The 24565-nt window shown below is 51.2% G+C and overlaps 1 protein-coding gene across 1 annotated transcript; it reads right to left on the bottom strand.

Annotated features, from left to right (window-relative positions):
* Positions 1–772: 772 nt before the first annotated feature.
* Positions 773–19867, bottom strand: CCDC92B (coiled-coil domain containing 92B). The gene is given in 5 exon segments (XM_027626397.2): positions 773–4364; positions 4366–4688; positions 7028–7075; positions 10621–10773; positions 19629–19867. Coding segments are annotated over 4 exon segments (771 nt in total). The 5' UTR covers positions 10751–10773; positions 19629–19867; the 3' UTR covers positions 773–4094.
* Positions 19868–24565: the final 4698 nt, after the last annotated feature.

The following is a 24565-nucleotide window of genomic DNA, read 5'->3' as shown; positions in this document are numbered from 1 at the left end:
AGTGTGACTTACTTTACCTGGGTCACATGGGTAGAGTCAGCTCCCCACCCCCTCAACACGGACTGAAATAGAAGGGCAGAAACCCAAAAGAAAACAATGGATCCTAGTATCAGAGGGGTTGCTGGCAAACCAATATGTCCCCCAAATCCTTAGAATGCAGGGCTACTGCTCTTTCTCCTAGAGTCATCCACAACATAGACCTACACTGAAAATGTACAGGCTTAAATTCTTGTGGGTGCTGGGTGTGCTGAGCTCCTTAACTGCAGCCTCAGCATAACCCTCACTAATGGAATATAAGAATAGGGCTTATTTCTGGGATGCTGGGCTTCTGCAGCTGGATCAGATGGGCTTGGGGGTCAGGTAAGGGAAACCAGCATGGCTAAAGATGCCAGAACCCCAGGATTCCTTCCTGGCCAAGACAATGGGCAGTTCCAAGCCTGGAGCCCTTCTAGTCTCTCTCTTGCAACCCTAGCCAGGAGCCTCAGATCCAAGGTCTCATTTGTTCATTTGGATTGGCCCGGGATGGGGAAAGAGTCAGGCTAGCCTGAACACTGGGATGCCTCAGATGAGTGCCTTATGCCTTGTGAGGAATATCCAGTAGAAGACTCCAGAGTCTCAGCTCCCAGTCTCACCCAACCCACCAGCTGACTCCCAAACCACTCTCCATGTCTTCCACATCTTCTCCCACACCTGCAGGAACAGAGGTTGGAGTAGGGCAGAGTGCCCACAGAGAAGAGGTCTGACTTGTGTGTTTTTCAGGTATTTTATTAAGAATAAGGCATATGACAGTCACCCCTAAAGCATAGGGCTCTATTTCTGTGGGTGAGTGAGTACACTCTGAAAAGCATTGGATTAAAAAGCACAGCCAACAGAGAATTTGGAGCAGGATCCCTCTGCCCCACCCACGGAGCTCCTGCCAGGGGGTTCGGAAGCCCCGCGTGTCCCCCATTCAAGGCTGGCACCTCAGGGAGAGGGTGCTCAGGGATCCCCAGCTCTCTGCACTAAAGAGATGCTGTTCCACACCCTCCTGGCCTCCGTCCTCTCCATTGGGAGACCTCTATTCTGCTGCTGATTTGGGGAAGGGCTACCCCATTTCAGCCCTGGAGTGGTCCCCCAAACTGCAGACCACTGTGGGTGGGATATGGGGGGCAGGGGGTACGGAGCCTCATGCTGAATTGCCCACTGGTCCCTCCAGAACAGGGAGGGGTTCCCACCTGCTGCTCACCTTCCTGGGTCTGTCCACACTTCGGGTGTGGCTGGACCTCCACCTAGGGCAACATGCCCCCCACCCAGTGGGGATTTGTGCTACCGAGAAGAGGGGAGGAGGGGAGAGGAGACACAATCCTTTCTATTCTAGTCACTCAGACCGTCCCGGGGCTTATGGGAGGGGGCTCTTTCCTTTGGCAGAGTGGGTCCCCCAGGCCAGAAGAGGGAGAGGGCTGGAGGCTAAGGAATTTGGGGCTCCTGAGGCCAAGGGCAGGCTACTGACTCCCAGTCCCATTCTGCTGCACTGAGGGGTCTGTTCCAAATCCCAGGGGGCGGATGGATAGAGGGAAGTCTTTAGTCCATTATTTCCAGGAGAAGAACGGGGAAGAGGAGTTTGTTAAAACAAAACTGGAAACCTCCATCTGCTTCAGCCCCTCCCCCAGCTTGCTAAGTGGAGGAGAAGGGCGGTTGGCTCATTTCCTTTCCCAGACCCTCAACACCCCAGGTGAGAGTCAGCAAGTCAGCCGCCCCAGCACTCTCAGAACCTTTCATCTGGGGGATCTCCAAGCACCCCACAAATAATTAAGTGTCATTATAGCTGGTCGCTCGGAAGAGAGATAGGAGTTCGGAGGTGCTGATGGGGTCACTTGGGGAGAGGCAGGCGGGCCACTGGAGGCTCCCTGGGGTAGGGGTGTGGTAGAGGCCCCCAGCTAGACACCCTGGGCCCCCAGGAGGGGAGGGGGGAAAAGGGCTATTGCTATAGAGCTGGGGGGAGGCCAGGCGGGCATAGCTATGGCTTTTAGTAGGTGGGTGGGTGGATAAAGTATGTCACCCTCTCTGTCGAAGAATCAACATAACAAAGTCACCCTGTTTACCCCAAAAGTGTGGCTGTGGAAGCTCAGGGTCTGGGTGGGCTGCTCCAGAAAGACACCCTTTCCCTCCTTCCCACACAGTCCTTTGGGCCCCTTCGAGAGAGTGCAGCCAAGAGAGAAGAGAGGTGTCCTCACACAGACACCTCTGGAAGGTAGGCAACAGGACCAGGGGTACAGTGTGTCACACGCACCTGAGGGGAGACATGGAGGGCAGAGGCACAGATGGGGCGGGAGAGGAGGGTAAGAGGCCAGGGCAGGCAGAGCAAGGGCCCCAGGCCACCACCACTGTGGCCCAACTTAGACTGAGAGAGAGAGAACACTGTCTGTCCCAAGGGCGTCCACACCTTGGTTGGACACCCGGATGAGGCCTGGTTATTGCTCAGTGGTCTCAGCAGTCCTGAGTGCAGTCAGCTGGGGGAGGACAGCATATTTGTGGGGGCTGGGAGTGTGCTCACTGGTTTTGCTTCTTGCCCATTGATATCCCACACCCTCTGACCTACACAGCGAAAGGGAACACGATTGCGGGTTCCTCCGGTTCATTACAGGGACTATGATGGGAGAAGGGTTCACCACCCCTAGAGATGGACTCTGCTCATCTCCCAGACCCTGGGTGCCGCACAGAATGCTTGGCCGCAGCCAGGGCAAGGCGTGCCAGGATGCGCTATCTGTGAGTGAGGTAAAGGCCTCTCCCTGCCCCCCACACTCCCTCAGCAGCCCCTGGAAGACCTCACAGGCACTTAGGACTCAATGCAGGACCAACAGAGGAGGCATGGCATGGGGAGAGGGGCTCTAGGGTTTGTCTTTCTAGGGGCTGGGCTTGCGGTGGGGGCCACTTGTTGGACTGGACCTGCACTCCCTGCCTTTGGTCAGGAGAGGGGAGCTGGGGAGAAAGTAGTTAGGAGGTGGGGTGTCCCACTTTCCATTTCACCACTCCCCATCCTAGATAGAAGGGTTACACTGAGCACAGGCCACTGTCACCTCTGGTAGGACTGGGGGCCTCCCTGGAGGGGACCAGCCTGGGGACTAACCTGTGCTCTTACCTCCTCCCTCAGCAAACTCAAGCCTCTATCCACCACTGCCACTTCCAGGAACCTGGCCCTTCTTCCCACCTCCGGGTGCAGCTGGGCAAAATTAGCACCAATAGACAGGACTAAGAAAGCTCCCAAGGCAGCCTTCACGTTCCCAGCTACCTCCCGCAGGGGAAGGCAGTTTCTGCCCTTCCAAAGCCTGACCTGGGGGGCGGCTGACTCGGGCTGACTCGGCAGTGTCCCCCTTGCTTCCCTAGCACAGCTCCCAGCCGAAATCCTCAGGTGGGCGTCCTGGGGAAAAACCTAACTGGAGACAGCTTTAGACCAGGTTCTGCCATCGAACCCATTCTGTACTCCTCTCCAGAAGTTCAAACCTCCATCACGTCACACTTTCCCTACCAGGGACACTGGCAGGAAATGCCTTTAAAGAGTTGGGTGCTCTCCGGTAAGGACCTATCAGCGGGGTAGGGGTCGGAGAAGCGGCGTCAGAGGAAAAAGGTCCAGCCGCCAGCCCGGAGCCCGAACCTCCCCTCGAAGGCAGGCTTGGCGGGAAGGGCAGCCGTGCGGGAATGGGGGAGGACCAACAGGGGAGCTGGAAGGCCTAGGGGTGCTAAGTGCCACTGCGTTCCTTTCGTAGGCCAGCCCAGCCTTCCCCCTCGCGTCCCGCGATTGTCCGCTTCCCGGGACCGGGCGCGCCCCCCGCCCCTCCCCTCCCCGTAGCAGATAAGCCTCCGCACTGCGAGTCCTTGCCACAAAAGAAGGTGCACTCTCTCAGCCCCGCCGAGGAGCCCCCTCGGGGCAGGACAATACAAAAAGGCTGGGGCGGTTGGAAGGGGTGGGGGTGGGGGAGCTGGGGCCGCCTCCGCTCGCTCCCTGGAGGAGCGCCGGCTCCCGCGGCCCCCCCGGGACCTGCCTGCGCGGGCCCAAGCTGCGTCCCTAGCCGGAGGCCGAGCCGGCCTTCCCCACTCCCCGCCCCGCAGCCCCGTGCCTACTCCGGCTCCCCGGGAGCGCTGGGCGGGCTGGGCGCGGCCGGCGGGCTGGCTTGGTCCGGGGGCTCCTGGGGAGGCGGCTGGCGCGGGCTGCGGCCGCTCGGCCTCGGGGGCCTCCGGGCATAGAGGAAGAGCGCGGGGTCGGGCATGGGGTCGACGTCGTCCAGGGCGCGGGCCGCGCGCTCCCAGGCGGCCCAGTCCCGGCCCGGGCCCTTGGCTGCGGCCTCGGCGGCGGGCGGGCGGCGGGCCCGCTGTGCTCGCCGGCGGGGGCCGGGGCTCGGCGGCGGCGGCGGCGGCGGGGCCCGGGCGCGGAGTCTGCAGTCTCTGGCGCGCCGCGTGCAGCTGGCAGGAGAGGTAGGCGGCCGCCTCGGTGTGCTTCTGCAGCTCGGTGCCCAGCACGGTGGCACGGTGGCTGCGGCGCCGCAGCTCCTCCAGGAAGCGGCGCTCCTCCGCGCGCAGGCTGCAGCGCAGCGCCGACACCAGCGCCTCGCGCTGCGCCACCTCCCGCCGCAGCTCGGCGTTGGCAGCCGTCCGCGCGGCCAGCTGCGACTCCAGCGCGCGGCACTTGCTCTCCAGCTCCCGGGACGCCGCCTCTGCGGGGGAGGGGGGGGGGAGAGATGGACAGGAGAGGTGATGGTCTCCGCCTGGCCGACCCTGCACAGCTCGCCGAGCCACGTTACGGAGCCCCGCACTCCCTCCGCACTCCTCCGCTACGCTGGCCTTCCTTTTCTCCTCCTCAGGGCCCTGGCATCTATCCTACCCTCTGGCCTAATTCATCAGGCTTCAGCTTAAATGCAAACCCCTCCCTGACCATTTATGCACCCCACAAATATCTGTTGAACTCTTACTATATGCATTGTGCTAGGCATAGGGAATATGGTGGATAATAAAACATTCCTTATGAAGCTTACAGCAAGCATAGTGGGAGAGGTATGGTACATAATCACAAATGAATGTGAGGTTGCATCTGTGACTTGTGCCAGTGCCATGACTCACAGGAGACTGTGACCTAATCAGGCTTCACAACAGAAGAGCCACTTAGGCTAGCAGGAGTTGGAAGAATGAGTTGGAGTTAAGCACTGAAGAGCTAGAGAGGAGGGTGCTTTGCACAGAGGAACATGTCTCCCAGGGGAGGAGAGACATGCAAGAGTGAGGGACTGAAAGACCTGGGACCTGAGAATGTGGGCAGGAAAGGGGAATCAGCTGCCTTGGAGCTTGCTGTTTCTTTCCTAGAGCATTTGCTACATTTTGTAATTTATGTGTGTTGCTTATTGTTTGCCTTTGCCCACTGCACTGAGTTTCAACACTGGACACACACTGACCACCCAGAGAGCTTTAAAAAATCATTTCCTGGGCCCTAACAAAGACCAATTGAATCAAGATCTCTGGGATTGGACCTGGGAACCGGCACTTCTTCAATGTGCCCAGGTGATTCTAATGTGCCCGCAGAGTTGAGGACCCCTGTCTCCCAGATCATGAGCTCCATTTCAGCAGGGAACATATCCTGGGATTAACACATGTGAGAGATTGTAGTGACAGAGATAGCTGAAAGGTGACAAAAGGTGGGCAAAATGTGACCCCGGAAAGGATATGAAAAATCAGCAAGTGGTAGGGGGACAAAGAAAGGGAGCTCAAATCCACTGAGAGAGAAGATTAAAAAAAAAACCAGGACACTAACTAACCCTTGAGCTCAGATGACCCCAGAAACTCTTTCAGAGGAAGGATAGTAGGTGGGGTGAAGGTTACGATTGTTACAGAACTGGTGTTTGGCATGTATGCCCCCTTCCTCCAAGTACCGAGGCATGAAGAGGTTGCCCTGGGTGCCACTTAAAGAAGTGGGCAGAATTCGTTCAAGTCTATAAATGTTTAGATCTTTATGCGTGAATATGCAAAGCAATTTGTAGGGCTCTCAACATTTTACCTTAAACTTCAGCTTTCTCCATGCCTAAGTCTTGGTCATGTATATCGTTCTTGATCTATGAGCAGCACATCAATGGCAGGGAGTCCATTCCCTGCTAAATTCCTCCCGGCTAAGAAAGACTACATGGTGATTCATTTTAAATTAAGCATTTACCAAGTCCCTCTTCATGTCTTGCATTGGGAGACAATGGGTAACACCCAGTCCCAGTTCTCAGAGATCATATAATTTTGGTGATTAAGATCTCACAGTGGAATCCCTCCCTTTTAAAAAAAAAGTTTTAATTGTAGCAAAAACCAAATAACATAGAGTTTGCCATCTTAACCATTTTTAAGTGTACAGTTCAGTAGTTTTAAGTAAACTCATATTGTTGTGCAACAGGTCTTTAGAACTTTTTCGTTTTGCAAAACTGAAACTCTATGCTCATTGAACACCATCTCCCCCCACCCTCCATTTTATGGGTGAAGTAATAATGTGTAAACAAATATTTTAGTGGAATTGCTACAACGGCAAGAAGTCCTGCTTTTGTAAAATGAAGGATTTGCTGATGTGCATGTGTTTCTTTTTTCTCATCATCTAGATGAAGTTCCTTCAAGTCATGGACTCCATATTGCCATTGTGTTGCATCTCAACAATTAGCATCTTGGACGGTGTGGACACTGACCATGGAAATCACTTGTGCAAGGATGGGAAGGATTAGGGAGGTAGGTCATAGAAAGGAGTAAACTCGACGAGATGGACTTCCTGGATACCATATCCTTCCTGCGTTCATTTTCCTACTTTGGACAGAGACACGGATACAGGGTATGGTGGTGCAGGTTGTTCATTTTACAATGTCACCCAGATGAGTAGGTAAATGGGGCTGACATCCTGCACTCTGTTTAACAAGCTGAGGAGTGGCTGTCCCCCATGTCTGGACTGGGGACAGAGAAGGCTTGGGTCCTACTAAGTGGTGGGGAAAAGGTGACCTCTTGGGCCCACATGGCATTTCCCCACCAGTCATTCTTCCCTTACCTTGCTGGTGAGACTGGGCCTCTCTCATCTCCAGGTCACGAGTCAGTTCTGGGGGGAGGAGAGAAAAAAAAAAAGGCAGTCGTGTGTGTGTGTGTGTGTGTGTGTGTGTGTGTGTGTGTGTGTGGTGTATGAGAGAGAGAGACATACGGAGAGACAGAGGGAGAGAGATCAGGGATTCACAACTCAGTAAAAGTGGCAATATTAGCATCCTTAGAAGCCATCTAAACCACTTCCCATGCCTATTTTACTGCAGTTCAGTGAGGGAAAGAGATGAAGAGACGTGCAAGGCACAGCCTGAGCCTGACTGGCCTGATTCTAAGCCCAGAGAACTTTCTAGTGCAAGTGCTATGGGCTGCATTTGGAGATTAGTTCAACCCTTGGACTGAAGAGGGGGAGTATTTGCTCCTTCCCAACCGTGATATACAAATATCTAACATGACAGCCAATCAGAGCCACTCTGGAGGACCCCTGCTGTGCTAAACCGTTAGGGTTTAGTTGGTGGATGTGGGAAGGCTGGAGGGTCCTGGGCTGCTTGGGGGCCCTGGAGCGGGACTCAGGGCAGTAGCTATTTACCAATAGGGTACATGCATTTCACTATTTTCACAGCCAGTACTGCTGTGCCTGCGTTATTTTCTGAACATCAGCCCTGCTCCTTTCCAAGCCCTGTTTTCCGCCATGTTTCACAAGGCAAGGAGAGGGGCCTCAGGGAGGACAGCGCCACCTGGTGATGGAAGGCCTACATGGCACTTCCCTTGGAGCTGAGGGGGCGGGGTCAGCCCGCCGAGGGGGCTGGTGTTAAGAGAGGTTTCCTCCTGGGTGCTGGCAGCCCAGCCACGACCCTTGCGCCTCCCTGTCTTCCCAGTCCCCATTCCTTACCGCCCAGAATGCCCCATCCCTCAGCTAGCTGAGTTTGATCATTTTTTTCAGCCCCACCCCAACTCCCCCAAATCCACCACAGCTCAAGAGCTGGAAAAAGGGCAGGAGGGAGCCCGGTAGCAGCTGGTGACAGAGGGCATCTCCTCTGGAGCAAGTGTGTGTACTTGCAGGGATGCGATCTGGTGCCTAAAGGGAGGAGGTTGTGAACCTGGCAGTGGGATAAGGTAGCAAATCTCTGGGATCAATGCCCAGCAGCACCTAGAGAGTCTAGCCTTGTGGGCCCTCTGCCGCTCCTCACTGGCTCTTCCCTTGGGAGGCCAAATGTTGCTAGGAGACCAAGAGCCAGGGTACCTGGGCCTTTTGCTGTGACCTGAGTCTGAACCTCCTTCCTGGAGCCCCAGGGAGGACCCTGATGCCTCTATCCTCCAGGGCTTCCTGGAGCCAACTTGGCCCCTCCTGCAAGGCCCCTGGGTAGCCCAAGGGATCTGGCTCTGCCAATACCTCCCACTGGAGTGTCTTCACCCTTAATCAGGGAAGTTGGGGGAGGGGAGATAGACTCCTAGTTGGGCTCCACTCCCCCCATCCATCAGATCTCCCTGCCCATCTTCTGGCCAGGGAGGCCCCCACCTTTAGAAGAGCATGCAGTGAGATCAGATACCCTGTGTGACCTTGAGCCAGGAATGGCACCTCTCTGAGCCTTAGTATTCTCATCTGTGAAATGGGGACAAAATCACACCTGCTTCTCAAGGGGCTATTGCTAGGATTAAATTAGAGAAAATAAACAGAGGGCCCAGCCCAGGGCTGAGTCAGTGCTGAATACATGGGGCAGTTCTTCTTATCATCCAGGCTGCCCCACCACCCAAAATACACCCACCTGTCTCTTAAACCCCTTCAGTCTGAATGGCACCCCTTTTTTTGCAGGCTCTTTCTGAAGCCCTGCCTGCTTGGTTCCTACACTACTTTATCCCTTCTCCCATCCCCTTCTCAGCCTCTGAGCCCCGATTTATTTTATTTATATATATATTTTTAAAGATTTTATCTATCTATCTATCTATCTATTTATTTATTTACTTACTTACTTATTTGAGAGAGAGAGAGAGAGAGAGAACCCAAGCCAAGGGAGAGGCTGAGGGAAAGCCCATGCGGGGCTCGATCTCAAAACTCTGAGATCATGACCTGAGCCGAAATCAGGTTGGACATTCAACTGAACTGATTGAGCCATCCAGGCGCCCCTATATATATATATTTTTTTTATTTATTTATATATTTAATTTATTTTATTTTTTAAAGTAAGCTCCATGCCCAACAAGAGGCTTGAACTCACAACCCTGAGATTAAGAGCCAGGCACCCCTCTGAGTCCCTGTTTAATCTCCTTGAAAAAATCTTTGTTCTGCTCCCTTCCCCTCACTCCTCTACCCCTTGGAAGAAGGGCCTTATTCAGTTATTTCAGCCCTAAGAGTGGCTGTTCCAGGCCAGCCCAGAGTTATTTTTATCTCCTTAATCAATAACCAAGAGGCTGCAGTCCCATACCCAGCTGGAAAGGGTGGTGGGGGCTGTTCCAGCCCTATCACACTTTCTTGGAATTCTGGCCTATGTCCTGCGTGGAAGGACCCAGGTCTTCAGAATTAGGGCAAAGCAAAAAGAAACTAGAGCAAGAGCTGTAGGGTCTTTTTTATTTTTTTAGAGCTGTAGGGTCTTAGGGTACACTCATTCTGATTTTCCTTTCATGTTGCCACTGCAATGAAAAAATGCATCAGGCAAGGGCATCAGGCAGGGGTGAGTCAGTGTGGGCCATCTGTGCCCCCTGGGCTGGCCTCTGCTGCCATCCCAGCTTCAGGGGAGATTGCAGGGGGCCTGGCCTAGGAGTGTAGCTGCTGAATCTGTATATGGAGCCGGAGGAGGGCGTGGTGGTGGAGAGTCAGGATGACCAGCGTCGCATGCCACAGAGTGAGAAGCCAGGCAGGTCTCTCAGTTTCCCTCTAGAGAATGGGGGGCCTCCCATGAGCAGAGGCTGGAAGGGAGGTAGAAGTGTGAGCATCTTGGGGAGAGAGTGTGCAGAAAGCTGCAGAGGCATGCACAGCTGAGAGTCTGGAGCTCTGGGTTCTAAACTTGGCTCTGTCACTAGCATATTGTGCAGCGCTCTCTCTCTCTCTCTCTCTCTCTCTCTCTCTCTGGATCTCAGTTTACCTACTTGTATAATGAAGACGTTGGGCTGTTCCAACTGACACATTCTATTAGTCACGGACTCTAAAGCCTGTACTTGGAGACTCAGCCTGGGTGAGCACTTGGGCCAGAGCCCAGCCTCTGAGAGGGCCAGGCAGCTGAAGCCTGAGGTCCAAGAGCAGAGGTCAGGCCTGGGATTTGGCTTCATTCTTGGTGCCTCCTTCTCTCTTGTTCACAAATCCAGTCAGTTGCCACGTCCTTCCCTTCACCCTGTCTCCCACCAGTCTTCCCCTTTCTACCCCTTTCATCTCTCCCCGGACCATTTCATTGGCCCCATCACTAGCCTCCCTGTCTCCCTTCCCCTCCAATTCATCTTTCATACAACTGCTGAGTTTGGAGTTTCATAATGCAGCATGATGCTCTTCAGAAACATTCAGTGGCTCCCCACTCCCCAGGAGGACAGGCCAAACTTCTCAGCTGTCCTGATACTTGTCAGGGTCTCCCATGAGCTGCCCCCACCCCTCCCCCCAACCCCCCATCCCTCCGGCCTCACCTGAACAGCGTTTCTGCAGCCTCAGGATTTCCAGGTGCAGGTCTCTCAGCAGGGCCATCTGCTCCTTTTTCAGGAAGCTGATGTGGCGTTGCACACTCTGGATCTGATGCTCCAGGGACACGGTATCCATGGCAACCCAGGCCTGGGCCCCACCTGGCGGGGAGATGATAAGGTAAACCCACATCTTGTGGGCCCATCTGCCCCACCCACCCTCAGATCCCTCAGAGTCTCCCGCAATCAGGGCTCCTGTTGCCACCAGGCAGAGAGTTCTACGGCCGCACTCATTTCCCCCATGTTTACTCACCAAAGCGTCACACGTGTGTTGTCAGGGAAGTATAGTTATTCCCATTTAACAGATGAAGAACCAGAAGCCTGGAGGGAAATGGCTGCATGCCCCTGCCTGCATGTAACTTTAGCCTATCTGCTTCTTAGAAAGGAGCACGAATGGAGCTGCAAAGTCAGTGAAGAAAGACAGAGGCAGGCTGTAGCCTGCTTCCTCACCAGCTCTGGGCAAGCCCTCTCCCTCTCTGCGCTCTTGGTTTTCTTGTGCCTAAACTGAGGGAGTTATGGAGTGGAAAAACCCATCCCGCCAGCATCCCAGTTCAAGGGTGCCCACGAGCTGGTAGACCAGCATGATGGTTAGAGCACATCCTCTCCCGGTTCAACTCCATTTCTCTGACTTAACCTTAACCCAGGACTCTGGGGTCCTCTAGGTTGCAGAGGAGGAGGATCTGATGAGTAGTCTACTAACACCAACTCTATGGGCTGAAGGCAGGTGGCAGAGTCCCTTTATGAAAGAGAAGTGGCTGGCTCAGTTGGTAGAGCATGTGACTCTTGATCTTGGGATTGTGAGTTCAAGCCACGTTGGGTGTGGAGATTACTTCAGAATAAAATCTTCAAAAAAAATAAAAGAGGAGTGGGAGAGGTTGATAAGGAGATCCATGCAAATGAATCCATGAATCACAGAAGACACTGTGAAGGGAGGGGAGCTCTGTGCCCCTGAATCCTAATGATGCCCTGGCTTTGCAGCCCTCCCCCTTTTGATCCCATCCCTTTCCCAGGAGGTTCCTCCTGTGATGATCACCGTCCTGGAGAAGCATAAGCAGAGGGCAGAAACAGGAGGCAGAGTTCATGCCTTTTCTGCCAGGGACTCCCTAAGCGTTTTTTGTTTTTTTTTTTAATTTGAGACAGAGAGAGAGAGAGAGAGCGCGCGCGCGCGCGCGCGCGCGCGCGCGCGCGCAAGTGGGGGAGGGGCAGAGGGAGAGAATCTTCAAGCAGACTCCCCGCTGAGTGCAGAGCCCAACACAGGGTTCCATCCCATGACCCCAAGACCATGACCTGAGCCAAAACCAGGAGTCTGACACTCAACCGACTGACCCATCCGGGCACCCCTCTCCCTAAGCTTTTGAAGGAGCTGTTTCTACCTGCACCAGGAATTCCCTGGGCCGTGGAGAGAGAGGCCAGTTGATGGACCGCTCTTTTTGGCAAATGGTCCCCTCCAGATTGACTTCGATGTAAGTCCCTGCAAATCCAGATTTTCATTTGTAGGGTTGCATCAAGCATGTGCACCTGAGAAACTCACATTCATAGGTTGGTCTCTTGGGCTCCCCTTTTTTTTTTTAAAGATTTTATTTATTTATTTGAGAGAGAGAGAGTGAGAGACAGAGAGCACGAGAGGGAAGAGGGTCAGAGGGAGAAGCCGACTCCCTGCTGAGCAGGGAGCCCGACGCGGGACTCGATCCCGGGACTCCAGGATCATGACCTGAGCCTAAGGCAGTCGCTTAACCAACTGAGCCACCCAGGCGCCCATCTTGGGCTCCCTTTCCTTGTATTCCCTTAATCCAACTGAAGAGGCCTTTCATTTCAGCAGGGGGTGGCCCTTTGGCCTGTGGGAACCACTGGCTACATTTACTGACCATCTCCTATGTTTAGGAACTTTATACACATTATCTTACCTCTGCTAACCACTCTTCAGTAAATATTACCACCCCCATTTCACAAATAAAGAAACTGAGGCTCAGAGCCGAAGTGATTTGCGCCAGTTCATATGGTAAGTGGTGGCAGACCCAATTCTCTAACAGTCTTTTGAATCCAAAGTAGGTTCCCAGTATTCACACTGAGGACAGTCCGGGGTTTGAATCCTGAGACTTTTGGTTACCTGCTGTGTGACTCTGGGCAAGAAAATTAACCTCCCTCAATCTTTTTTCCCTTCTCTGTAAAATGGGGCTAATGGTAACAGTCTTGGGATAGTTGTGAGAATTAAATGAGATTAAAAAGTTCAGAGCACTTCTTCTCTGTCTAGTGTGTGGAGTTACAAGGAGTAACCTACTCCATGTCTTGATTTGCTCATTTATTCATTCATACATTCATACATTCAATGATCTACTTATTGCCAACTATGGGGGTATGGGGGACACAGTGATGAACAAAACAAAATTCTTGCTCTCATGGAGCTCACAGGATGAAGAGAATCAAATAAATAAATGCATCAAACAAATAATAATATAAATAATATACAATTATAATCTGTGAAGAGCACCATGAAAGAAACATAGGGTAATGTGAAAGAATATAAAGTGGGACCTATTTTAGATTTGGGGCCAGAGAAGGTCTCTTGAAGGAAGCGATTTTAAGCCAAGACCTTGTGGCAGGCAGAATTCTAAGCTGGTCCCCAAGATTCCCAGCCCCTGGTGGATACGTCCTCCTGCATCATCCCCTTTCTTTGAGTGTGGGTGGGACTTGGAATATGACGGATTTCTCTCCTGTGATTAGAAGGGATTTTGCAGTGTAATAAAGGTCTCCAATCAATTGACTCTAAGTTAACCGAAAGGGAGATTATTCCAGGCAGCCGGTTCATAGGGCCCATACTGAAGGAAAAGATCTGAAGCCTGAGAGAAATGGTGCTGCTGGCCTTGCAGGAGTAAGCCACCATGCTGTGAGGCAACCCAGGAAGGAAGGCACAAGGCAAAGACCTGAGAGAGGCTGCTGGTGGCTGAGGATGGTTCCTGGCAGACAGCAGGCAAGCAATGAGGACGGCAGTTTGACAGCTGCAAGTCCATTCTATGGGCTACCTAAGGGATCTTGGAAGTGGATCTTTTCCCTAGTTGAGCCTTCAGATGAGAATGCAGCCAGCCTTAATTTCAGCCATTTGAGACCCTGAGCAAGGACCCAGCTAAAATATGCCAAACTCCAGATCCTTGGAAACTGTGAGGTAACAAATTTATGCTGTTTTAAGCCACTTAGTTTGTGGAAATTTGTTACGCCACAATAGAAAACTAATACAGACTTGGAGGAGGTGTAGGAGTTAGAAGAAGAATAAAGGGAAGAGCATTACAAACAGGGAACAGCATTTGTGAAAGTCCTGGGGTAGGCTAATAATGATAACTTACATTTATTCAGTGCCTACTATGTGCCAAGCCTTGTGCTAAGAGCTTCACATGCTCTTTTTGGGGGAACAGGGACATTGTCACTGCTGGTGAGGACTAAAGTATAAGGTGTCAGGGGAGGGTCACAAGAAGTGAGGTTAGCAGGAGAAGGATTGCATAGAGTCTTGTATACTATGCTAAGAATTTTGGATTAATACTAAATGGATTGGTAAGTTACTAAAGGATTTTAAGCAGAGGAGGGACATGATATGATTTGCACTTTTAAAAGATCATTCTGGCTGCTGTGGGGAGGGCAGGTTAGAGGGGGCAGAGTGGATACAGGAGGTGAGCTGGGAGAATGTTGCAGTGGTCAAGGTGAGAGATGATAGAGGCCTGGGCCAGATGATGGAAATGAAGACAGGGAGAAGTTCCAGGTTTGGTATTTTGGGGGTAGAATTGTCAGCATGTGGGAATGGATTGGATTAAATCATGATGACGGGGAGGGTGAATGTTCAGGATGTCTCCCAGTTTTCCAGTTTGGGCAACTCAAGTATGAAGGCACATTTGCTGGCTCTTTCTACAGTTCTTCATTTTTCACATAAGACCTCATTCACAATGGACCTCTTCTCTAATCTCTAATCTCTAATCACTCCCTAGGTGATCTTGTCCAATCCTATGGCTGCAAATACTATTTATATGCTGACTCCTACATTAACTATCCCCTGCACGCTAGACTGACTATGTATCACCTCCATTTGGATGTCTAATGGGTCCCTCAAATTTACAAGTCCCAACGCTGAGCTCTTGCGATTCATCCTACAAACCTTGCCCACTGTTCACCATCTTGATAAATGGCACCAGTTTTTGCGTGTTCACTCAGTTGCTCAGGCCAAGAACTTAAGAGTTATCTTTGATTCCTCTCTTTCTTCATATTCCACAGCCAATCCATCTGCAAATCCAGTTGTCTCTACCTTTGAAAAGGTATATGCTTAATCCAGTTAGTTCTCATCATTTCCATTGCTGTCACCCTAGTCCCGGCTACTGCCATCCCTCTGATGTACCCTGCAGTAGCCTGCTGACTGGCTTCTCGCTTCCAGTCTTGCTCCTTGTTTGCCATGCAGAGCTGGGGTTCCTTTAGCAAATCTGATCACATGGTGCTGCTCCCCACTCAAAACCCTCCAACAGCTTCCCATCACACTTAATACCTAATGCAAAATTCTTATCAGACCCTATGCAATTGCCCCTGGCTCTGTTTGCCCTCATCTACTACTATTCTTCCCCTGCTGGCTCCACCCCAGCCACTCTGGCCTCCTTACTATTTCCTGAACCTGCCAAACACATTCTTGCCTCAGGGACTCTGTGCCGTCCCCTCTCCCAGGAATATCCTTCTCCAGATACCCTCATGGCCCATTCCTCCCCTTCATTCAGGATTCTGCTCAAATGTCACTTCCTTAGGGCCCTTCTCTGATTACCTGATTTAAAATAGAACCCTCTGTCACTGTCCATTCCCTTAATCTGCATTGTTTTTCTTCCATGAATTTATCATCACATGAATATACTACATTTTGTTTTTTGTCTATTTCCTCTGCCAGATTTTGGCAACACAAGATGAAGGACTCTGTTTTGTTTCCTCCTGTTCCCTAGTGCCTAGTACAGTATCTGGCAAATAGAATATACTCAGGAAATACTCGTGGATTGCACCAGTGTGTGAGTTTGTGAAGCTGGGGCAGCCTGACGGAGGAGCAGATTTACAGAGAAGGGAAGATCAAGCCTAAAACATATTAGAATTGACATGCTCAAGAGACCTAAACAAGGAAACATATATGTCAAGTAGGCAGTCAAATATCCTGGTGCGTAATTCAGGAGACACAGATGAGCTGTGTCTGTGCTATCGTGTAACCAGGTTGGGATGTGTATGCCTGTGTCTGCACACGTACCCGAGGCTGCGGGTGCCTCGAGGAGTGCACGTATGTGTACACACATGTGGAGGGGGTCCTGCTTCTCTTGCATCTATGTGCCGATGTTCTGTGTGCACCTGGATGATGAAGGATGTGGGCCTCTGCTTATGAGGAGAGAGAAAATGTCTGTCCCCAACCACTGAAATGCAAGTGTTGCCGAAGACGAAAAGCCCTTTCCACACAGCCCTGGAGACTGGACCCTGGCCACCGTGAGAGGCTGAGCCAACCAGCTGTTTCTGAGCCTTCCCAGAAGGACTTGAGGATTTGCTTCCAACTAGGCAGGCTGCTCTTCTCAGGGCAGGAATTTGGGTCACAAACGATCTTGGCAGATATTCTTTCTTACACATGTTTAGTTTGTTTGGGGGAGGGTGGGAAATGGGTTGGGGAAGGGGACTACAACACAGCCCTCTCCCATGTGGCTGTCACATGCATTTCAGAAGGCCCAGGCCAGGAAGATGTCATAGAAATGTCATAGATATTCACATAGAAATGTAGTCGTGGAACCCTCTGGCTTGAGAAGAAGCTTGTGCCTGAGGGCTTGGTCCAGACTGGTGGCAGCAGCCAAAAGGTTAGAGTTATCAGCTTTATCTTCTGGCCACATCCAGCCCAAGGTGCCCAGCCTCACAGGTTAATGTGAGAAGGCTCCCTTGCCTTTGTCCACTGTCCTGACCTCCTCAGAGTCTGCATTGTTTCTTTTTTTTTTTTAAAGATTTTATTTATTTATTTGAGAGAGAGAGAGAGAGCGAGCACATGAGAGGGGGAAGGGTCAGAGGGAGAAGCAGACTCCCCGCTGAGCAGGGAGCCCGATGCGGGACTCGATCCTCAGACTCCAGGATCATGACCTGAGCCGAAAGCAGTCGCCTAACCAACTGAGCCACCCAGGCGCCCCGAGTCTGCATTGTTTCTGCTGCCCACCTTCTCCTGGAGCTCCTAGGTTCTTCTTTGTTTTAATTTTCTAGCTTGATGAAAAATGTTCATTAAAAATTGTTTATTTAGGGGCACCTGGGTGGCTCAGTCATTAAGCGTCCACCTTCGGCTCGGGTTATGATCTCAGAGTCCTGGGATCGAGCCCCGCATCAGGCTCCCTGATCGGTAGGAAGCCTGCTTCTCCCTCTCCCACTCCCCCTGCTTGTGTTCCCTCTCTCGCTGTCTCTCTCTGTCAAATAAATAAATAAAATCTTTTAAAAAAATTGTTTATTTAAAAATAAAAAAAGGACCTGTAACAAGTTTATAGAGTATAGAGTATAAACAAGTTCAAGTTTATAGAGTTAATCCAAGTACTTTTGACATGTCTCTCATCTGTCTGAAACTTACACAGTTCCGACCCTAAGGCCTGGGCTCCTGGTTTCTGAAAACAATCTCACCTCCTGCTTGTTTTTTGGCGCTTGTGAGTACCCGCTTTTCTTTCCAGCTATCTGACTCCAACTGACATGGCAAGTAGGAAATTTTCCTCTTTCCACTTCTTACAATTCTTTGCATTGGAAGAACCACAGAAAGAGAAGAATCATAGCACTCAGGGCTCAGAGGGGTCTTAGGGATCATCCTAATCAGTGGTTTGCAAATTTTGTTCTATAGAGCCCAGAGTTCTGCAGAGGGGTCTCAGAAGTTGCCAAAAATGGTTGGGGGCCCAAGGTAGGGCTAGAGGCTTTGCTATTTTTACCCCTCTTTATTTTGATGGGCTTGTACATACAAATTCATTGGAGCGAAGGCTTCTGCTAATCAAAAATCTGAAAACCACTTTTATAGTCCAGTCTTTCCTTGGGTGGCTAACCACTCCCCCTCCCTTAATCTGCTCAGTGTCCCCTGGTCTCTGCTGCCCCAACTCACCCTCAGTCAGACAAAGTGGCTGGGCAAGGAACCAGAACTGAAGACTCTTGCTTTCTGCTTGTGTAGAGTTTGCATTTTCTGCCACCCCTCACCCCCTGACTGCTTCTCTTGTCCCAGTTTCAATTTCATCCTTAGTGCTCCTTTTCTCTTTGGGACTGAAAGTATTTATTGAGTCAACAAATATCCTCAAACACTCAATATCCACATTTTGTTAAAATTTTTTAAGTACGCCTTCTTGTTTCAGGGAGAATGTTAAACTCATCGTTATCATTTTTATAGCCAGGGCAGGCATATTAGATAGGACAGGCATGGTAATAAATGAATAAAGGAATTATGTTCTTTATTTTTCTTAGTCATTATTCTTCTTTACTACCTGACTCTGAGGCCTGGGATAGAGGGAGAGCAGAAACTCAAGAAATCTTTCTCCAATAGGGAGGCATAGGTAATAATACTTACAATAATCACCAATGCACAGGTAATAATACTTATGTAACCATAATAAATGGCTGGCACTGTTCTTAGCATTTTACATATATTAACTCATTTTTCTTTATAACAACCCTACACTGAAGGTTCTATTAGTATGTCCACTCTGTAGATGAGGAAACAGAGGCTCAAACAGGTTAAGTACCTTGCTCAATATATACAACTGCAGTGGCCAGCAACTAGGAGCTCCCCATTGGGTTCCCAGCCTACATTAAGGCCCTTCAAATCTAAGCACAGTCCACATTTGCAGTCTGATCTCCTTCTTTTTGTGATTCTACCTTTTACTGCTCTCACAACAAACTCCTCATAAACATGGAAGGACATCCCACGACCCTATCTCTGCCTCCTGAAACCTGACCCATCCTTCAAGGCACTTCTCAAAAGCTACCTTTCTTACCAAGTTTTTCCCCTGACCCTCACCAAGCTGGGATGACTCTCTTCCATCTCTGTGTTTCCCAGGCATCATTATGCCATGTATCACACTTCTCCCCCCACCCCACCCCCGGGATGTGTGCCTACCTGGTTTCTGCTCTAAGCCATAAGCTACCTGAGGGCAAGACCTTATCTCTGGGAATCCTTTGTATGGGACAGGTGTACAACGAATGTTGGTGAAACTGGGAGAATGAGTTGAGTGTCACTGGGAATCACCAGGGCAAGTAAGTGCATGTATTAGAAAGTAATCCCCACCCCACCCCCACCCCCACCCCCCAAGTCCTTGGCTTTCCTGGGGACTTGTGTTGGGAACAAGAAATCAGCCTTTGACAAGTGTCTGGGACTCTGCAAGGCGGGCTCACCTGGCCAGTGGTGGAGCCACCTTCTCCAAGGGTCTCGTGGTCCTCTCCACTCCAGAAGCCCTCCTCCCCTGTTACCCCTAGGCTATGGCGTCCCCCCCTCCACTGAAGATCTCAGGACACCCAACCTCAGCAAAGCTGAGGATCCAGGGGCACGGGAGTGAGATGTATGAGGAAACTGGACCGCCCATCCCCTTCAGTCTGGTGTTCTGCCTGATTATGCCTCCAATATGACTCCCAGAGAAGGCAGAGGGGGAGATGGAGACTAAGGAGGACGGGGAAGAGGGTTACCAGGGAGGACAGGGAAAGGAAGGCAGAAAGACGTGTGTGATGGGAGGTGGCAGGAGGTGGCGGTGGCTCGACCTCAGGCCGCTCTGGACTCTTCGCCAGGGCCGGTAAGGACCTGAGTCTGGGCAGCGGAGGACAACTTCTGCCAGCAGCCCGCGGGTCCTGTCCGCCTCCCGCGCGCTGCGGTGCCCAGCCCAGCGCCAGCCCTCCCAGGGGAGCTGGAGCTCGGGCCCCGCTGCTCCCCGCCCCGGGCCACCCGGCCGTCCACCCCCCACGCCCACCGGCCTCCTCACCTTCGGGACCTGAGGGAGCGACGGGCCACCGGGGCCCTCGGACCGGGCCAGGCTGGGTGGGGGGAGGCGCTCTTCTTCCCCGCGCTAGCTGCGCCGGGGGTTCCGCAGCACCCGCTCGGGCTGCGGTGCCATCAGCTGCTGCGAGGCTGCGGGGTTGTCGGGCCGGGGCTCCAGGGGGGCTCCGGGGCGCCGAGGGGGGTCCGGGGCGGGCTCCAGGCGTAAACACCCAGCAACGTGACCGGAACTGGCGAACAAGCCGTAGGGGGAGCGGGGGGGGGGGGCGGGGGCGGGAGAGATAAGGGGGGAGGGGAGGGACCTGGGACTGGCGGGGAGGGGCCGTGGGCGGGGCGGGGGGAGGGGAGGCTGGCGGCGCGCAGTCGGGGGAGGGGGAAACCCAGTAGCCCGGGAGCCAGGCCTGTGGACCCCGGCGGGCAGCCGAACTCGGAGAGCTGGCTTTGGCTGGGAGCTGGAAGGGAAACCCGGGGAACCTGCGGGCCACTTGGCGAGCAAGGGCGCGGCGGGCGGATCAGCACCGCGGACAGCGCCCAGGCCGATAGGCCGCGATCCGCTCCGCCCCTCTGCCCACCCACTGGCGTAGGAACCGGAGCAGTTCCCCACTGGCCCAGGGAAGGGTTGGGGGGCGAGCTGACCAGGGGTCAGGAAACCTATTCTGTGCCTAGTTGGCAGTGAAGCCACCCCAGACCTCTCACTAGCTGTGTGACCTTGGAGGAGTCACATCACGTCTCTGGATCCCAGTTGATAAGACATCCTCTCTCCTATGAGGGTCCAAAGAACCAAGAGAAGATCCTTTGTAAACTCTGAAGTCCAGAACATTGGTATTGATACGCTTTCACTGTACATGGGAGACTTCTGGACTTGGGCTACTTGGCATCTAATTCTGGCTCTACCAATACCTTTCTCTTCCTTGGACCTTGGTCTCCTGATTTGTAAAACAGGATAATGATGAGCTATGCAGCCCATAAGTCTTTGAGTTGTTGTGAGGATGAAATAAATTAATATCTGTAAAGTGCTTGAAACAGTGCTGCATGCTCTTTAGGCATTCATGCTTATGATGGCAAGGGACCAGGTAGCATTGTGTGAATGGCAGGTGGCTCAGCTCTGGGTAAGTCATTTCCATCCCTACCTTTAGGGGCCAGAGGAAGGGTCTGAGGGAATTCAGATTAAAGGGCTGATCTGACTTTCCCCACACCACTGCCAACCAAATATTCCATGTCCTGCCTTTTTGGACCAAATATCCAGAGAAGTCCTCCATCTTTGTCTCCGGAACTGGAAGACTCTGGCATGAAGGCTTTGGAGAGGGTTTTGGCAAGTCATTGGCCTCAAGGGCACCCTGCCTTCTCTCTGTGGATCCCTTTCCTCCCTGCCCTCCCCAGTCAACTTTTAAGCCTTAACTGGACTTGGGTGTCAATAAAGAAAGGCTTTAGCTGCTCCTAGAAAATTATAACCCTCAAAAAGTTGAAGAAATGACTCTGTTAGGTCTCTTGACAAGTGGGGTTCCTATTTTGTTCAAGGGCATCTCAAATCCCACTCTGTAGGAACTGTAGATTCTAGTTGTGCTTTGGGGGGCCCCACTTCCTCCTGTCTTCTCTAAAGAAACCCCTGAGAGAGGAGCAGAATGGCCAGCCCAGTCCTGCTTCTTAGTGCCTCGCTGTCCCTGCAAGGACAGTATTCCTGGGCCATGTACTGTGTGTGTGTCTCCAACAGGGCCATGGGTTCTGATGAACCATCTGTTCATCAATGATTTCGACTAACCCTCAATTCTGAGGAAATAACCCCTCAATTTCATGATATATTGGTAAGAAAGATGAAAGATATGTTTAGTATCCCCCCAAAATGTGTGGTATGAAGGAGGCTGAAAACCTGGGGTCTCATGCCAGCTCTGTTACTTACTAGTTACTTACTTACTAGTACTCCTGGACTAATCTCAAGCTCTCTGAGTTCCAGCTTCTCCTCAGTAAAATGGGAGAAGTAACATCTATTCTGCCAACAGGATCATTGTGTTGGAGGGGTGTCAGGAGGTGAGAGTGAATGTGTTTTGTAAAGGGTGTACAGATGGGATTGTAACGACCACATCTTAAATGTTTTTCTCTTTGATCTGTATCAAGACAGATCCTGGGACTTTGGCTTTTCACCAGCTAAAGCAAACAGTCCTGCCCTAGATGTTTGTCTGAGGGGTGGCCCTGCCTCATGCAAAGCTCTAGCCCTGCCCCAAGAAGCACTTCTTGCAGAGTCCTGCCCTGGGCCAAGCTCCCATCTGGGCACCAAAGGCCTGGCCTCTAGGGCTGTCCTCAGGGCACTTGCCACATCTTTGGCAACATGTGCAACAACACAAAATGTGCACAAAACACCCATAAAACAACTGAAAGTGATGGGCCAGCAGAGCTGAGAGAACACTATGTGGAGACAGAGCTAGGGCCTGGACTTGGGGCAAGGGGACTCAGGGGCGCCTCCTTGAGGAGGTGAACAATCGTAAAACCAGTACACAGAGTAATACTGAGCAAGGCTGACTGCATGGCACTCTACTTCAGGTTGTAGGGAGACCAGAATGTTGAGAGATATGGGGATGATGACATTGGAGATGATGGTGTTGATAATAATTGATGTTCATTAAGCATGTTCTCTGTGCCAAGCAATCTACTAAATAATGCTTAAAAATCTTTTTTACTATTTTAAAAATTAAACTTGTTTTTTTTTTTTAAGTAAACTCTAACCCAAGATGGGGCTCAAACTCATGACCCCGCAATCAAGAGTTGCATGCTCTATGGACTGAGCCATCCAGGCGCCCCTCAAAATTAAACTTGTAATAAAGTCTAAGGAAACCAAAGTGTATAAAAAGTGTACATCTGGGGCAGCTGATGGGCACAGTCAGTGGAGCAAGTGACTCTTCTTTTTGGGGTCATGAGTTCGATCTCCAGGCTGGACATAGAGCTTACTTAAAAAACAAACAAACACTGGGGCATCTGGGTGCCTCAGTCGGTTAAATGTCCAACTCTTGATCTCAGCTCAGTCTTAATCTCAGGGTCATAAGTTCTAGCCCCAAGTTGGGCTCCATGCTAGGTGTGCAGCCTACTTAACAAAAAAAAACCCCAAAACCCACCAAAACCAAAAATTAAAACATTAAAAGCCTACAAAAAGGTGTATATCTCACCTCAAAAGTAACCATTATTTTGAGCTGAGCACTTTACCCACATAATGTCATTTAAACTGTAGAGAAATCTTATTGGAAAGATTTATTCCCATTTGTAGGTAGAGAAAACGAGACTCAAGAGAGGTTAAATTTAACAGCACCCAGATGGTAGGCAGTGGAGCCAGGACTCAAACCCCAACCCAGTCAAGGCCAGAGGTAACTTTGTTAGGGCACTCAGTAAACAGATGAATCCAGCTCTGGTGGAAGGCACCCACAGGGGTCATGAGTTTTAGGGGAAGCTGCATACCAGCTAAAAGAATGAGGTCTGGGTAGCAGAGAAGGCCTAGAAGTTCCCTTTATCTCTTTGTGACATCTTAGGATATGGGCTTTCTGAGTTCTGTTTGGGTAACAGCTCTGTATGTGGGTCACTGTCCTGGCAGGGAACAGACGGCACATTTAAAATGGATCATTTGAAAAGAGTTAAGGGACTATTTACAAAGCTGTGGTTGGAGTTTAAGGGACAAGATATAGGTAGAGCTGTTACCATCCCTAGGCCTGGAGGGATAAGAGAAGGCAGTTCGGGGAGCTCAGAATGAATGGATGGTGAATCATGATCTTGGGCAACTAGCTCCCAAACTCTTTGGTGATCTGGTATAACTGTGGCTTCCTTTTTCCTTATTTTTCCCTAGGTTTATATTAGCTTTTTTTTTTATGATTTTATTTATTTGTTTGAGGGGCACCTGGGTGACTCAGTCGGTGAAGCATCTGCCTTCGGCTCAGGTCATGGTCCCAGGGTCTTGGGATCGAGTCCCACGTCGGGCTCCTTGCTCAGCGGGGAGACCGTTTCTCCCTCTGCCTGCTGCTCCCCCTGCTTGTGCTCTCTCTCTCTGTCAAATAAATAAAATCTTTAAAAAAAAGATTTTATTTATTTGAGAAAGAGCACATGAGAAAGCACAAATGGGCGGAGGGGCAGAAGGAGAGGGAGAAGCAGACTCCCCACTGAGCAGGGAGCCCAAGGTGGGGCTCAATCCCAGGACCCCAAAATCATGACCTGAGCTGAAAGCAGACGTTTAACCAATTAAGCCACACAGGGGCCCCAGGATTTATGTTAATTTTACCACACATGATGCTCTTCATTTTGCCTTAAATGTGCCACTTTCTATAGCTTGTTCTTTTCAATATATTTTATTAGAGAAGTATTAGAATTACACTTTAAAAAGACTGGGAAATGGATGCAGTAACAAAATTGTGCCTGTAATCCTACTGTCTTAATGCAACTAGTATCACTTTTGTGAATTATCTTCCAGTATTTTCTTATGCATGATGATTCACCTAGTTGTTTCCATGCCATAACTATCTGATTTTTTTCACTACCTTGGATTATATTTTTTTTTCATGTTTCGGTATAGTCTTTATAGTTTCACAAACTCTTTTTTTTTAAAGATTTTATTTATTTATTTGAGAGAGAGAGAGAATGAGAGATAGAAAGCACGAGAGGGAAGAGGGTCGGAGGGAGAAGCAGACTCCCTGCTGAGCAGGGAGCCCGATGCGGGACTCGATCCCGGGACTCCAGGATCATGACCTGAGCCGAAGGCAGTCGCTCAACCAACTGAGCCACCCAGGCGCCCAAACTCTTAAAGATAATTGGCCATTTAGGGGTGCCTGGGTGGCTCAGATGGTTAGGCATCTGCCTTCGGCTTGGGTCATGATCCCAGGGTCCTGGGATGGAGCCCCACATCAGGCTCCTGGCTCGGCAGGGAGCCTGCTTCTCCCTCTCCCTCTGCCTCTC

The sequence above is a fragment of the Zalophus californianus genome, chromosome 16 (genome assembly GCF_009762305.2).
Source record: "Zalophus californianus isolate mZalCal1 chromosome 16, mZalCal1.pri.v2, whole genome shotgun sequence".
Taxonomy (NCBI): Eukaryota; Metazoa; Chordata; class Mammalia; order Carnivora; family Otariidae; genus Zalophus; species Zalophus californianus.
Note: the sequence above shows the minus strand (reverse complement) of the source record. Positions and strands in the feature narration are given on the sequence as shown.